At 36.8% G+C, this 16,943-nt stretch overlaps 3 protein-coding genes across 6 annotated transcripts; all 3 read right to left on the reverse strand.

The window, feature by feature from the left end:
• Positions 1–2,104: 2,104 nt before the first annotated feature.
• Positions 2,105–4,965, reverse strand: LOC121760236 (coenzyme Q-binding protein COQ10 homolog, mitochondrial-like). Its single transcript, XM_042155881.1, has 4 exons — positions 4,513–4,965; positions 3,983–4,178; positions 2,840–2,971; positions 2,105–2,498 (listed from the first exon to the last, which is right to left on the reverse strand). Exons 1-4 carry the CDS (start codon positions 4,812–4,814, stop codon positions 2,382–2,384), a joined length of 747 nt encoding a protein of 248 aa, XP_042011815.1. The 5' UTR covers positions 4,815–4,965; the 3' UTR covers positions 2,105–2,381.
• A 572-nt stretch (positions 4,966–5,537) lies between these two features.
• LOC121762566 (cold-regulated protein 27-like) lies at positions 5,538–8,204 on the reverse strand. Of its 2 annotated transcripts, none has more exons than XM_042158470.1 (5): positions 7,546–8,204; positions 6,662–6,865; positions 6,322–6,559; positions 6,127–6,218; positions 5,538–6,032 (listed from the first exon to the last, which is right to left on the reverse strand). In XM_042158470.1, the coding sequence occupies exons 1-5, from the start codon at positions 7,606–7,608 to the stop codon at positions 5,970–5,972; spliced, it is 660 nt and encodes a 219-aa protein (XP_042014404.1). In that variant the 5' UTR covers positions 7,609–8,204; the 3' UTR covers positions 5,538–5,969. The 2 variants fall into 2 exon arrangements, with proteins under 2 accessions (XP_042014404.1, XP_042014405.1); XM_042158471.1 differs by having other exon boundaries at positions 6,662–6,856; positions 7,546–8,192.
• Positions 8,205–11,314: 3,110 nt separating this feature from the next.
• Positions 11,315–16,396, reverse strand: LOC121762750 (serine/threonine-protein kinase tricornered-like). 3 transcript variants are annotated; one of them, XM_042158734.1, is made up of 13 exons: positions 16,047–16,396; positions 15,664–15,903; positions 15,029–15,203; positions 13,877–13,960; positions 13,530–13,771; positions 13,207–13,435; positions 12,940–13,104; positions 12,642–12,776; positions 12,385–12,498; positions 12,193–12,240; positions 11,947–12,025; positions 11,601–11,657; positions 11,315–11,505 (listed from the first exon to the last, which is right to left on the reverse strand). In XM_042158734.1, the coding sequence occupies exons 2-13, from the start codon at positions 15,873–15,875 to the stop codon at positions 11,447–11,449; spliced, it is 1,599 nt and encodes a 532-aa protein (XP_042014668.1). In that variant the 5' UTR covers positions 15,876–15,903; positions 16,047–16,396; the 3' UTR covers positions 11,315–11,446. The 3 variants fall into 3 exon arrangements, with proteins under 3 accessions (XP_042014668.1, XP_042014667.1, XP_042014666.1); XM_042158733.1 differs by having other exon boundaries at positions 15,664–15,906; XM_042158732.1 differs by having other exon boundaries at positions 15,664–15,974.
• Between the last annotated feature and the right edge of the window lie 547 nt (positions 16,397–16,943).

Here is a 16,943-nt window from a genome sequence, read left to right on the forward strand (position 1 = left end):
ATTGACATTCACGACCTTTAAATATTGCATTTTATACAATACATGCCACCATTCTAGCTAGTGTGTGTTTTTTGTTTTCTTCTTATCAACTCGACATCCATGGATAAATTTATAGATATACTACATTAACATCTTATGTGACATTACTTTTTTCCGACTCGATTGAGCATATACAAGTCCATCGGTAATGGAACGTCTCTTAGGCATCCCTTAGTCGTTCTAATTGGGTCGAATCTAATTTTTTTCACTATCCTATCATATATCCATCTGACTTATTCCATTATTCATGGGTCTTTCGAACTCAGGTGTCCAGTGCTACAAAACACATCTTCACCCGCTAGGTTACACGTTGTGAATTTCATGTATTACTTCAATGCATTGATTATAATAAAGCAAAAAAAAATCGAAGAACACACAACTTGCGACTTTTTCCTTCACAACGATCTTCAGAGCCGGCCCCTTTTTTCCGGTGATGCCCTACCCTGGTAAACTAGCTTGGCACATAATTATATTTACATGTGAAAAAAATCACATAAACATAATAAGTATAAATACCAATTATGATAATCCATCTTGTAAAGTTGGCAATTCTAATTATGATATTATGCACACCATTAAATCCAAATTTCTAGCATTAGGTCATATAATTGTCATACTTACATAATTTAAAGCAAGATTAAATTTAAATTTTGGATTTTTGCCGGAGAAAGAAAAGGGAAAGTGAAGAAGAAGGCCCTATAGACATTATTTTTTCAAAAAAGCAAAATAAAAAGTTACTATTATTGATGCTACATAACAAAGGATAAGATTACATAAGTACTCTTTTATTCTTTTTTGGAATAATTGAATTGTAACTTATGTTGGAGATTAATACACGCATCTCAAATTGTACCTACTATATTTTCTACTTCACTCCTTTTTCTTTTGAGGCAAGATTAAAGAAAGAATAATTACTGGTTTATTTTTTATAGAATAAGTATATAGAATTAAAAGGACCAGAAAAAAAAGATAATAGAAAATTGATGATAATGAAAAAATGGATAGGAGATATGCTTTAATGTAATAATATACGACGGGATTTTGACGCATGATAATTACATTGATTGTGATGGAACAATCAAAAGATTTTTTATGAATAGAATATAACTATTTTTTATTGTGTTCTAAATAAAAATAGAATAAAATTTTGATTATATTTGTGCATGTACTAAGATGAAAAAATTAGACTATTTATTTTGGTGTCCGATGTGATTGATTAGATAAAGTTAGGTATTGTGTGAATGTTACTCGATTAGATAAATAAGGTCTGACACTTAAGTTTATAATAATGTCATGTAAAATTAGTCTTGATTTTCTCTTATGATAAACTTAATCTCAGACAATCCAACATAAATGTGTGTAGTCCAGATAAATTCTCCTAATACCATTTAAATTATTCTAACAAGACAAACATGAATTTCAGCAAGTTAAATCAAGAAGAATTTTACAGCTAATCAATGAAAATATTAATCACTTTTTTAAAAAGATCTCTGTATGAAGATCTCAAAAACAAATTTCCAGCTGGAGTGGGATCAAAAGTTGATTATTTAGATAATAAAGTTTATGGAAAAAATAATACTCAAAAGTGAGTGCTTCAGAATTTGACAGCTCTTGCAATTTCCACTTATATGTATACAATGGTCAAAGTAGATTTTACAAAATAGAGCCCTTTTAATAATTATAATCTCCAACAGTTTCTCAAAAGCAACTTCTTCTATGAAAATAGTAATGCTTTTACTACTGATTTTAATGGCCTCAATCATTTTGTTTTCAGTATATTGTGATTATTATGACACAAGTGCAAATTAGAGCTACCCAAATAAAACACCACAAATGTAATATCTATAATGTATCTACACAGGTACAATTTTTTTTGTGTGTTACAAGGAATACAAAAACAATTCAAAATATAAACAAGAAAAAAGACACAAAATCAACATATAGACATAAAAACAAAACGCTCTATCCAAACCCACCTAAAAAAGCAACGGACGAACATAAGCAAAGGGTATCATCCTAGAGAGCAATGGTCTCACAACAACTCCAGGCCAAAGAAAAAGGCAAATAAGGCAAAAGAAATAGAATATCACTACAAGGTAATGAAGCCTCGTTTCAAGAAAAGGAAACAACGCCGTTTCAAGATATAGATCGGTATGATTTAACAGAGAAAAAAAAATCAGCCAAGGGAGGAGTTAGTACTATTTTCAGTATTTCAATAGTAAATGAGAGAACTCTGGTTATCTATGTAAAATTCTGACTTTGTATTGCTAAGAATTCATAGAGACTAATATTCATAGGCACTGAGTGTTAAACAAGATGATCAAAATGACTTTCACTTATGTTCAGTGATCATAACTATTTTCAAGAACCTGCACCCCAGGTCCATATATTTGTCGACATCGGTCGTGAAATGAACCAACAAGCCGAGAAACCACTTCTTTGAAGAACATATTGGCAATCTGCAATAGAATCGTGAAGATGAATATAAACAGATGAATATAATGTATGTAATGTCTGTCAGTAGTACTTCTTTTTCTCTAATGCAAGCAGTAACTGGGTGATCCTACAACTTTTCATCCATAACTAATGGGTAAACTACCATAATCTGACCAAATAATTGATAATTATAAGGTGACATTTTAATTTATGAAGATAGACAGATGCCTCATATCAAACCACCTTGAAAGGTTAATCAAAAGCTCATGCACATAGATATCAACAAATCATGCCATCCTTCAAGTTTCCGAAAAATAGGACAGTGTTTTCAAATTACAGTGTTAAAACTACTGAAGAAGCTTACCTGTCGATAAAATGGTGACTGAAACTTGAAGTCCACCATAAAATAGAGGCTGCAACTTCCAGGAACAGGTCCAGGGGTAAATTCCCAGACATTAATCAAATGTTCAAAAAGAGTAGTTTGGGATGAAGTCGTCTGCAACAAAACAGAAATAACAGATGTTTTATAATAAAGAAAACTTTATTGGCACATAACTTACTGGAAGGAAAACACTAATGATAACCTAAAGATTGAACTGTTTAAGCTGTGTCAGTTTGATTATAAAATTCTTAATGATCATGAGATCGATATTGAGTTTGTGTTTGTTATTCTCACACTTGACATGTTGCTAAACCATAGTTTGTAATGCAGGTTGAAAAATGTAAGAGCTCTGACTTGCTTTATCCAAATTGAAAAACTATAAGTCAAGGGAAAGAGATGAAGGACTGAAGACTGGAGGAGGAATACTTATCAAATATAGAGTATATAAAACAAGACACAAACATAATGTAAATGTATACTACCTGACTACAATAACCCTACATCTACATTTCTATCAAGCAGCGCCATCACTTTCAGGTTGCTTACTGATGTCAAATGTCAATCGGGAAATATGAAATATCAAGTACTCCCTCCGTCCCATAAAAGATGTCTCACTTTCCTTTTTAGTTTGTCCCACTAAAGATGTCACATTTCCATTTTTAGAAAAAGTTCTCTCACAATAATATAAATATTATATTTTCTCTTTCCACCTAACGCACAAAACAAAACCTCCTAAAATCTCGTGCCGTCCCACAAGTGTGACATCTTTTGTGGGACGGAGGGAGTACATTTTTCAAGTAAAAATTGATTAGATGCACGCAGTCATATAAATAAGCTAACAAAACTCACCTCCAGTCCTAAAAACTGTTCCTACTTATCTCAAGTTTTGACTTTCATAGTATTAAAACTCAGCACAGCATCTATGTAAAGTCAATCAGTTCTATAATCGGTCCCAAGAATCTTTATGGTGAAGCCATGTCCTAATATTAAGCAAATGATGAAGTGCTGATTTGATATTAATAGCAAAAGGGCATAAACGGTCAAATTTGTGAAACCTATACTCCAGCCACCTAACAAAACAAGGAAAACCCAAAGAACATATGAATGCGAAACATGGATCTTCACCTTAATGGATTTTGGTTTGGTTAGCTCCACATGCGATGTATAGCTTTCGACAAGAAATTTAAAGCCAATTTCTAACTCCGCGTCAAAACTCCCATCAGGGTTCTGGCAAATAATCTGTGAGCGCTGACACCAAGGAAGAAAATCTTCATACATGTCGACGGCAGCAACCACATTGAACAATTGCTCAGGTGAATATCTAACATTTAAAATATGAATCAGCATAGTGCACATTTCTTCAATAAATCAAAAGCCAATCCAAATTCATCAAATAAATCACATTGACTGATCATTATATGCAGTTCAACATATATGAGTAAATTCTTTCATATCAGAATAGTTAAATAATTCTATTCACAGCCATTTTCTCATCATAAAATATTTTAACCAAGAACGCATAATCCATCCCCAATTCAAAAATCTACACCATTTCCCTGCATTGATGCAAAAGCGCAGAATTCTTCAAACATGATTTCCACAAAAAGGATCAAAACAGAAACTCAAAAAAAAAAACCTGGATTAATGAACATTACCCCAAAACACGCCTTTCATGGTGCACTTTAGATAGCATACCACCCTCTTCACCATCACCGCATCCCAGAAACCCTCTCTTTTGGTGAACAAAATTACTAATATGCGATGAATTTGCAGAGCCTAGGAAACCGCAATTCCCGTAACGCCTGTTTTCCACTGGAGAAAATGCATTGTTCCCGGTGATATTACTCGTCGGCCGAATCTGGCTGCAGCTAGGAAAATGTCTCGTGCGCCGCCGCAATGGATTCCGGTGGGCTGAAAAACGCGCCAGAGCCCTCGGTGCAGAATTGAACGGAGGCATTTGAAGCAAAAACGATAAGGAATTCAACTATTGTGCGATTGAATCCTATCGAAGTTGCCAATTTGGGGCAAAAATTAGGGCTAATTTGAAAAATTGTAAGTTGAGTTTTTTTCAGAAAAATTATGGTCTTGTATGCCCCAATTTATTGTTTAGAAGTAATACAACTAAAAATAAAATCAAGTTTTTCCCAAAAATAAGGTTTTTTTACAAACGGTGGAATATGTGCATATATTATCCATTACTTTATTTAGTGATGTAGTTGTGATGGATGGGATAAATACATAACTCATACAAAATGTATCACATTTGTTTATATTAGTACAAAAAGTTTGAAGTTGACATAAATCATACAAAAAGTTTTATTCGTGTTTCAATTTAGTACATTATATTATATGTGTTTAAACGGCGTTAACTTTTTATCTATATGAAGTACAAAATGTTTCATCATTGTTTCATGTTGGTACTAAAAGTTTTTGATTGTTTCATATTGCTACAAAAATTTTTATCATTATTTCATGATTTGTACGTCATATAAGTAAAAAGTTAATACCGTTTAAATATATATAACGGAATATACTAAATTGAAACACGAAAGAAACTTTTATACGATTTATGCCAATTTTAAACTTTTTGTACTAATATGAAATAAATGTGATACATTTTGCATGAGTTCTGTATTTACCCCTGATAGATGCATATGGATATTTGAACCGTAATTGAAGATGAAAAACTCGTTTAGAATCGATTAAATTAACATATCCAACTGCACAACTTGATGTGAATGAATTCTTCAATACAACTATCTTACACCAATCTAAGGCCGAGAAAGAAGCTTACAATATAACAATTCGAAAAAATTCACAATAACGAACAAAAACCTGGGACCGGTTCGTCACTTCTTTGAGGATTTTATTTCCCTCTAAGCCAACTAAGGGATAGGTGCAGTCTCACACTTCTTCTAGAGCTTACAAAAATTATTTACAGAACTTGTGCAGGATTACGCGACGACGCTGTTCTGGCATCCTTCTCCCCATGTCAACTCTTCTTTCATGGAGTTAGAAGTTGCAGCTGTCTCAGTCAAATACTGGTTTCTGGTTTTGGCATTAGGGATCTTGGGCTGTCTAAACTACATCAGCATTCTAGTCTTCGAGAGGTTTATGTGGATTGTGGGCCTTCGAGAACGTTGTCAGCTCGAATTGTATTGTAGTTGGGAACAACCTGAGGAAATGAGTTTGAAGCTGCGTAAGATGAAAATGCCAACAATAAATGGGTGAGTGTGTTTTATGCAGAGGATATTAGAACAAGTAGTTACTTGATCATTGCTTCCCGTTGTGTTCATTTCGTCTACCTTAGCAGAATTGTCTTCTGCAGCAGCTTCATCGTTGAAGTTCTGATCAGTCATCTCTGTTTAGAAAGAAAAGAAAGATTCGGTTGTTTTAGGAACTCATATGCCTAATGAATCGTAAAAATGCATACTGAAATATGTGCAAAATGGGATGCGAAATACCTATATTATTGCCATTATAATCTTCGCGTGGAGGTGACATGTTGCTTTTGTGTGTTGTTGCTAAAGGAGCTTTAGCCGAAGAAGATGGACACCTTTTAGTTGTCTGTATTTTAGAGTTCCGATAGCGTTGGATCCAGGGATTTGACAATGGAACTTTATATTCCTCTCCTTGGTCGTGTTCTGATTCGTCCTTTTGGAAGTCGACTTTGGACCAAAATCCATCACGGAGAACCTTAAACTACGATAGCAAAACAATATAGCTCTTAGATATGGTTCTGAATTTGGAAACATACACACAAAACATTTAGTACTTGATGGACAAAGATGAGAGAGAATATACCTGGCCAGAAGTTCGGGTGCACGTCTGCTTTTGCTTGAGAGGTTTTGATCGCGATGCAGAGCTCGTATGAGACTGCAAACCAAACATCTCTATTGACTTGTATAGCTGGTTGACAAATGTTGATTCCATAGACTTGAGAAACAAGCAGTGTTTCTCGTCTGTCCATTCAGGCGCCATCGCCTCTCTTTCCTGACACTGCACGAACTGAATTGATTAAACTAAAACCCGGAAATCTTATACTGCAGGAACCAACATATGCTTTAGCGTGTATCAACGAACAATCATCAACGTATGAGGGTAACGACGAATGCTATTAAGTTCAATTGAAAATTTTTGATTCATCTATCAACCTCAACACCATCTCATCAAGCAAATATTAGCACTTTCCTTATTAAAAACAACAAATTGCAGCTCAAATTTGATCATACCATCCTTTAATAACAAATCACAACTGTTCAAACAAGATAATCCTTTAGCAAAATGGAATATTGGAAAGAAATTAAAACACTCATGCTAACTCACTCTGCTATTCAGATGAATCCCTTTCTTCTCAACACAGCCAACAAAATCTTCAAAATTGAAATACTTTCATATATAAGCTGTGTATATCATTTCATTTCAAATTACTCCATAAAAAATCATAGAAAATTATACCTCTTCGCATCATCTCATCAACAACCTAAAAAATTATGCAGGAATTGAAGAAAAGTTCCCTATTAAGATCAACAAGCATACAATTTCTCCTGTTCCGATTGAACGACTATCAGATATCTTAAACAGCTCAACAATTTTGCAGGAATCCAGCTCAATTAACATAAAATCATAAAAAAAAAACAAATATCCACCACAACTATTCCATCTTTTGCCAACTAGAAGCGATTTACCACAAATTTAGAAGTCTCTTCCTGCTCGACAGAATTTCTCGAGGAAAACTCAGATGAACCCATACAATTTCTGCTCTGTCTTCGTCCAAAACCTCAAATCCACAACCAAAAAATTTAGAATTTTCAGTGAATTTACAGAATAGTGCTGGCGTTGATATTTGTTGCAGTTATACATTCGAGCGGTCTGGCAATAGCAAAAAGTTCGTGCCACGTGTTCCACTTTACACGTGTCAACCTAGCAAGGTGTCCTGAGAAGCAATGCGATATTTTCTGTATTTTTGAACATCTTGGAAAAAAAAGGAATCAAGTATGTTGATATTTAATCTTTATACTAAGATAATAATGTCAAACAATAGATCAAACAAACGCGACAAATATCTTTGGATAAAATTAAAATCAAACACTACCATACAAAATTGTGATATTTTGCATCAACACATACGTGTCCTTAAACAAGCCCCAAGCTTCAAAAAGTATATACATAAGTAATTTAACTTTTGCAAAATCTTTAAATAAATAATTTACATATAGACAAAAGGTATTAATGTATACATAACTATAAAACTAGAATAGATTAACCAAGAAATACCAAAAATAATGTGTGCGCCAAAGTCGACTGTGTGTGTAATGTTTATCTTCATAAAATAAGTTCATATATTTGCTGTCAAAGAAAATATCTGTTTATAAAATACAATTGTGTGACATCATGTAAGATATTTTTTGGGATTTGAATGCCCGTAAAAATATCCAATAACCAATTAGTCTATTTTATTCAACAAAATATCTAATTGTCGGCTGACATCCAAAAAATATCTCTTTTTTTAATGAACAACTTCTTCTAACAGATCAAATCAGTGGATAAACATTACTTTAATAGTTAATTTTAATAAGTAGTTTAATAATAATATTAACCATATATGATTATGTTAACATGACCACCTTTCTTAAAGTGACAACGTACCACCAATCTCGTGCTGCCACATGGCACGTTATCCAGCAATATTAGAGGCGTATCCAACAATATTCATTTAGTATGCGTTTACAGATTGCATGATAGTAATAGGTGGATTGCAGTGTATATTGCTAAGTATTGCAGTATTGACATAGAATGTTTCAGTTGCAGTATATATATAGACAGATTGCTTTTTTATACCGTTATTTTGCATTATAGACAATAATGCAATAATCAGCACTTTACACTGTAATCCACGTAGTACTATCATGCAATCTGTAGAAATCCATCTAAAATGCTTACTATGATATTACTGGATACGCCCCTAATATTACTGGATAGCGTGCCACATGGCAGCACGAGGTTGGTGGTACGTTGTCCCTCTAACTATGGTGAAAGCCTAATACTCTAACCATATATTTATATCTTATATATAAAAATCATCCCACTAGAGATCTACCATACTCTTTTTTTATAGCTACTTAAAGGCACAAAATGACTAAGATATCTCACTTCTTACTGAGCTGGACTTAATATAACGAATTAGAAATTCATACTACATAATGTGTCTTATTAAAACATTTAAATAAAAGACAGCACCCTAGTTGTTACCAAAAAAAATAGAATCAAATACTTCCTCCGACCCATAAAAATATGCACCATTTCATTTTTAGTATGTCCCACAAGAATATGCAGTTTCTAATTTTAGAAATTCTTTACTCTCTAGTGAGGTTGAATCTATTCTCCACCAATAATACTTTAATTACTTTTTTCTCTCTACTTTTCTCTTACTTTACTAATTTTGCATTAAAACTCATGCCGAACCCAAAATGTATATTTTTGGGGGACGGAGGGAGTAATATCAAATAGGGCTTATAGAAAGATGCAGCACCAAATTCGTATACATAATTGCACAAACAATTTATCATTTACAAATGTTATTTCTGCAGATATTAAGAGCATGCGCAGCGGTGGCATCCGTCGCCACCACCGTCCGCGCCGCTGGCACGGACGCCATCCGCCGCCGCTGCGCTCGCGCCGCTGGCACGGCGCTGCTCGATGTATCGAGCACGTCCGTGCCAGCGGACGCACACGTGGCGCGCTCCCATTCGTCAACGGCATAGCCGTTGTGTTTAAACAATTTTTATTATTTTTAATTTTAAAAAATCGGTTTTTTATTAAAAAAACCGATAAAAAATATAAAAAAATTTCACTTCCCCAAAAAAATATATCCGTTTATAACCGTTTTTACACCTTTTTAATTTTTTTTCATTTTTTTTACCCCAAAAATACACACTTTCATCTATAAATACCCCCAATTTCACCCCAAAAATTCACATCAAACTACACAACTCTCATCATCATTCTCCAATATCCATTCTCATCTCCATTCTCTCATATCCATTTTCATCTTCATTCTCTCATACCCTACAACATCACTATGTCCGGCCAAGACGATAACCCTTCGGGCTCCCACGGTTGGAACCCCGAATGGTTCGGTTCACAACCGTTTCCTAGTCCGGAAACGGAATATTCGGCCCCTCCTCTCACCCAAGATTCGGGCGTTCCGGGTGGCTACCGGCCATACCCAATCGACGATCAAGGTGCCTCCGATGGGCGCTACGGGTGGACACCGGAGCCTAGGCCTCGCGCCCCTTCCCAAATGTCGACTCCTCCATCTCGCGCCGGTGTCCGCACACCGTACTCACCGGCGGAGATGGAAAGATTGTTCAAGGCGTACTTGGAAATCTCCGAAGATGGGTGGTTGGAACGAACCAATCCGGCGATCACTTTTGGTGGCGCGTCTCTAGCCGGTACAATGCAAACCGGCCGCCGGGAACGATCGAGCGCAACGAGAGTATGGTGCGCAACTGCATCGGCCGAGCCAACGAAGAAATTGGCAAGTTCAACGGCTATTTCATCCAGGAGTCCCGGAATGCCGGGAGCGGCCGAAGCGAGGTCGACATCATCACCGCCGCGCTGAGCACCTACCAATCCATGAACGGTAAGTCGTTCAAATATCTTAACGTTTGGCAGGAGACGCGGACGCACCCGAAGTATAAGGGAGGCATAACATCCTCCTCTAGCGGCTCCTCCAAACGATCAAGGTCGGTAGCCCTATCCGACTCCGGCTCGGAAGAAGTGGCTAGCTAACTCGCCGGAGCTAACTTGGGTAGCCCCGACGCCGGACTGAGCGGTTCTCAACGCCGCCCCCAAGGAAGGAAGAAGGCGGCGGCCAACCGTCGTCGCGGTTCGACTCCTGAAGCCACTCCCGAAGCCGCTCCCGCTCCCTATGTGCCACCTCCACCCCCGAACAACTCGCTGTGGATGCTCTTAAGCCAACTCAATATGGCCGATAGGTCATCTATGACCCCCACGCAACTTGAAACACACGAGACCATGATAAAAGGTCTCCAAAAACAATTGGGGTTGATCCCGCCGGATGCGTAGTCTTATTAGGAGTTTAATTATATAATTTTTAATTTTTAGGATTTTAATTATATAATTTTTAATTTTAAGGAGTTTAATTATGTAATTTTTAATTTTTAGGATTTTAATTATGTATTTTTTAATTTTATTTGTAATTTGTAATATTTATTGTGGTTTTTAAATGGATTTTAATATTATGGAAATGTTTTTGTTTAATTGAATTTTATATTAATTGTGCTCGTCCTTGCGGAAGAGCACAGTTGTGGGTGTTGTGCTCTTGCCAGAGAGCAGGCATGAATAGTACCGCCCGGGCCCACAACCGTGCCGCTGGCAAAAGCACGGTTGTGGATGCTCTAACATTACCCCACCAAAATAGAAACCACATAATTAAGCAGAAAAACCAAAAATGCCCAAAATTGTTATCCATATGCTTCTGCTTCATAGTGATTTTTAGCTCTCTTCATATACAGAAAAAATTGGCTGAAACAACACGAGCCATCGGATTAATCTCGAACAACATCAAGTTTGTGGCCGTGGTTCGTCCTCAGCTATTACCGAGTCTTCTAGCCCTACGTGACCTGCATTCGGATTCAAGAATCATGCACTCACCTTTCTCAGTCAAGTAGATATTAATGCATCATTGTGTATGGTAATCATCGAAGATTTAACATACCGAATAATGAGACCAAAGATGGAGGTCTTGAAGATGGACTCGAGCTCACATCTATACCTGTGTATAATAGAGTTTAGTACTATGTGCTATCCATCAAGAAGAGGAAAAAATACGAGCATGGTTGGACGCTTAGATTTGGCGTTCGATAAATCAGAAACGTATTGAGTTTATAGTCCATTGCTCGAAGTCATTGCAATGGCTCAATTCCAAGAGACGAGCATTCATAAGTAACAGCTAACCATCAAACACGTTGATGACACAAAAGCATACTATGTTGTTTGAAGCATATTTTAATCTGAGACGAATTGGAGTAGAAACTATCTGGGATCATAGTGAAGGACGATACCTGCGGTTCCAGCTGATTTGAGAAGGTCCGATTTCTTGAAAGTGTATCCGATAAAATTAGCATCTTTCGATGTTAACATCTGATCATCGAAGAATGCAAGAAAATTGACACGTCAGTAATCAACGACAAAAACATTTTTGTTACAAATTCAATATGCTCAACTAAATGATACGAACGTTTTATACGTATTTGCAATCTTCTTCACAAGATTCAAGTTTCAGAAAAGATGTGAAATAACGACGTTACCTTCCTCCATGGTCCCACTCTTGGTGTGCTAGATGGTGGATTTTCTCCCTGAGAAAGAGAGGCGAAAACGTTAGCGAAAATCTATCAAACGCCGCACAATTGGTAACACTATGTAGTCGTCTTCGGTTATAAGGGAGAGCGAGTATAAGAGGAGGAAAAGAAGTATGGTACATCTCTTTTGTGAATACTCACTTCTTCAAACTTTTCGAAATTCTGTGTATCCAAATCTCCATTCACGACAGGTTTGTAGGCGGCTTCCATTTCATAGAGGCCGTCCCATTTAACACCTCTAAACCATGGATGTCCCTGAAATAAAACATAAACTCGAAAAATCACCAAACTAACGAACAGGAAGAAAATCAGCCCTCTACCGACACTTGAACTCACTGATGTTCGAGCTATAGTAATTTGAATCCAATTCACTTTAGATCAAATTACCAAATACATACCTTTATTTCGTCCACGCCACCTCTGGTCCCTAATCTTTTCTCAACGTCACATAACAAACGACAAATAAGATCCCTCGCCTCATCCGAGATTTTTGGTTCTTCGGGAAACTTCAAGCATGTTCTCCAGTTTATTATCTGATACAAAGGAAAGATCGTTCAATGTCAACAGAGTCTCTGTGGGAAAAGCTTCAATAACGATGGCTCAATATTTAGGCAAATAAGAAACCATTATTCGTGGAAAAGGCCAGTGAATAAATCTCAAGATTGCATTATTTGAGAGTCGATTGAGATTGTGTACCTTGCGACATGTCATTCTGGGATCATCGGAACAAAATGGAGGATAACCGATAAGCATTTCGTACATTATGGCCCCCAAAGACCACCAGTCGCACTCCATTCCGTATCCTTTCTTTAATAAGACCTCAGGCGCCATATAATCGAGAGTTCCAACAGTAGAGTATGCCTACAAGCAAGATCGTCCTTTATACGTTGTAGATAGAATAGAAAAGTGAAAATAAACCAACGATCAAACTCATATTGCAATTATAGGAAAAGGGAAATGTACCAATGCACGACGGTTCCGTTTCCATTGCAGCAACTGCTCCTTTGCCATTAACCAGGGAGCAGTTAACTCATCAGCATTTCCATCACCATCGGTTTTAGAATCTTGATTTAAAAAATCATCATCCTCCAACAATATCGACGAGTATTTCTCCAGCGTCTTACACAAGCCAAAATCAGAAAGCTTTAAATGCCCGTTTTTGTCCAATATGAGGTTATCTGGTTTGATATCCCTAGAGATTGCAAATTCGAACAAATTTCATATTCAATGCACCGATAACCCAAAGTCACAGAAGGATGAGTGTATATAATTATATATATATATACCTATGTACATAGCCATGCTGGTGGATCGAGCTGATAGCAAGAATACTTTCCGCCATGTAAAAGCGGGCAACGTCTTCGGAAAGGGTGTCCTCCCTCATGAATAAAGTCATGATATCACCACCAGGTAAATACTCCATGATGAGGTACAAAAAATCGGAATCTTGGAAGGAATAAAAGAGCTTTACTATGCATCGGCTATCAACCTCCACCATCAAATTCCTCTCGGAACGAACATGCTCAACCTATAAGGAATCAACTCATCTGGTGAGTGTCATCCCAGTCTGGTCAGACAAAGTACACAGCAATATCTTTTATATGACTTTCATGTCCTATTTCTATCTTCTCACCTGCCCACGGCTAAGCATATCCGACTTCTTCAATTTCTTCATGGCGTATATTTCTCCTGTACCTTTAGCTCGACATAGTCTAACCTGTATCACTTAATTGAGTCACATACCAATTGCAATAATCTATGTTCGTGGGCAATTGCTGGCCTCACATAAGTAAAAGTATGTTTAATAAGTTTGCATTTGCTTTGCATCAATTCATATCCTATTCAATGTTTTTTAGAAAAAATCAAGCAAATGGATCATCAGAAGCCAAAGAGGCAACGGTTCCATCCATTTCAAGTGGCTCTTTGGAGCACCGATCGCATGATTAGGATGTTGAGATTTCTTCTTTTTTACCAACTATATCTAAGAATCACATCATCCATGTTAAACTAGCCAACTGCAAAGTCTACTCTAACTGAGCTTAGGGTAACTCATAACTCAATAGAACGTTTCCAACGCTTGATTGCTTACAAACATTTGTCTTCCTACTCGTATCAAAATCTCAAATAGGACTAACTTTTTTCACAGGAAACCAATACTCCAATAATAAACCAGAGAGAGATAGAGATAATAAAAGCAAAATGAAGAGGAAGAAGAAGCCTTCTCATCATTTGATCGAAAGTAAAACTGTGAATGTTCTTCTGCAAATCACCTCATTCCACCAACAAAGAACTAGAGCAGACAAATGCAAGTGCAGTATGTGAAATCCATGGCTGCAAATAAAGCTTTTACGTGGTGCAATGTTATCAAATAGCAGATATGGCGGTGCCATGGCGCTATGGCATGGCGTTCGGTGATGGAAACGCCATAGTACCATGGCGCTGCCATAGCACCGCCATATCTGCCATTTGACAACATTGCGTGTGTACTGCATTTAGGAATGTGGCACTTAGCAAGAAATATGGAGATTAGAGTTGTATTTTATGCTTTTAAATTGTTTTAATAGTTTTAGATGTTATATTTTTTATTATTTTCTAATTTTTGAATTATATATAAACATATAAGTATTATTTTATTTATTTAATTATTGACCGCCATATCCGCCATACTAATACGCCATATCCGCCATACTAATACGCCATATCCCTGTGGCGGTTTTTAGGCGAACCGCCATAAGCCGCCATACGAGATTGATAACATTGACGTGGTGGAAAAAGACCGGCATACCTCACCAAATGCTCCTTTACCAATAATAGTCAATTGCTCAAAATCATCAATCCCTACTTTGTGCCTCTGCAATCTCATATACTCAGTCTCCCTCTTCTCCAAATTCCTCAACAGCATCTCCTCCTCCTCGCTCGACACCTGAGCCTCCTGCGCCCTCCGCTGCAACGTCCTCCTCCTAAATAACCCCCAAATTATATACACAAAAAACAAATAACATAAATCCCCAACAAAATGTACATGGATTCACTTGATTCAATCACATTTCAAGAATCACTACTACAATCCGATCAAATCAAGTCGAAACCAATCCAATCAACAACCCTTCAAAGAACAACCAAAGATTCATCAAATCAAATAAACAAGCATCAATATTTCACCTTTTACCTTTCACATTTCAAGAATCTCTACTACAATTCAATCAAATCAAGTCATATCCAATCAACAACCCTTCAAAGAACAACTACAAATTTATCAAATCAAATAAAAAAAGTTTCACCTTTCACATTACAAGAATCTCTACTACAATTCGATCCAATCAGTCCAATCCAATCCAATCCAATCCAATCCAATCAACAGCCCTTCAAAGAACAACTACAAATCCACTAAATCAAATAAAAAAGGCATCAAGATTTCACCTTTCCATGCGATCTTGCAGACCCTGCAGATAATTCTTGTAGTGATTCTCAATAATCTGCTTCGCCGCCGCCGCCTTCTGCCTTGTCACCGGCGAAGAAACCGCCTCATCGGGCTCCAACCCGAAGGCCCGAAGAGCCCGCAGCTTCATCTGCGGGCTCTCCATTCCCACCGCGCCGCTCCCTTCTCCCCCGCCGCCGCCGCCTCCCTCCATCAGCAAAAACCCAGATCAAGAACGGCAGCTACTGCAGCAAAAGGAGACGGGAAGTGGAAGCTTCCTCAATAAAGGCGCAATCTTTGATGTGAATTCGGACTGTTTTAACCGTTAGCAGTGAGAATTAAGTGGTGTGAAATGTGAAAAGTGAAAAGTGGGAAAGCGAAGTACCTGAAACAGGGAGCAGGAAAAGGTAAAATGAAACTAGAGCTTCTCGCAGCTCTTTTCCTTTTCGTGTTGGGAATTTCGATGTGGGATCGATCAATCAGAAATGGTTGAAAAATCGGTGGTGGGGTGTGTGTGTTTATGGGATTTTGGAGTGGCAAGCTGTGAGCAAGCAGATGATTAGCTGTAATTTGTTTGGATTTTGAGCTAATCTATCTTGAATTGGAGATGTGGCAATGTGATTTTTACAGGGGAAGATTGATTTTGCTAACTGTTGATTAAGGTTTAGATTTTTTTCTCTTTTTGATGTACAGTTTTGGAAAGCTAGAAAACGGAGTGTTGTGTCATAGAAAACTGCTTTTTGAGTCTTAAAAATTCGTGGGTTGGATTTTCTATATTTTCTATAATCCATTTAAATCATGGAGGAAACATATTTTGTATATTTTCTTTAATGGATAAATAAATATAAATTTAATGATCGTGTATCGTGGAGGACTACAAGTCTACAATTAGAGACCTTTCGGTGTTAAACATTACTTCTCTATTGCTCGGGTAAATCACACGCACTAGATTTTCTTACTTTCATTTTTGGGAAATTGTTAAAAAAGAGTGTGTCAAATCAGACTCGAATTTGGATTTCACTCTGGCTAGACAATGAGGAGAATGACGTGGTCTATGGGAAGGAGGGAGTAGGTAGAGGTGGGGGAGGGTGGTGGAGGTTGTATGGGGTGATTGAGGGTGGCTAGGGTACTATAAAATAGTTCTTATTAAAAATAAAATATTTTTCTTTTTAAATTGTCCCATTAAAAATAAAAAGTTTCTCAAAATAGAAATAATGTTATCTTAATTTTTCCCTCACTCTTACTTTACTCTGTCTTCTTTAACTAAAAAAATAACACTATA

This window comes from Salvia splendens, chromosome 13 (assembly GCF_004379255.2).
Source record: "Salvia splendens isolate huo1 chromosome 13, SspV2, whole genome shotgun sequence".
NCBI classification, from domain to species: Eukaryota; Viridiplantae; Streptophyta; class Magnoliopsida; order Lamiales; family Lamiaceae; genus Salvia; species Salvia splendens.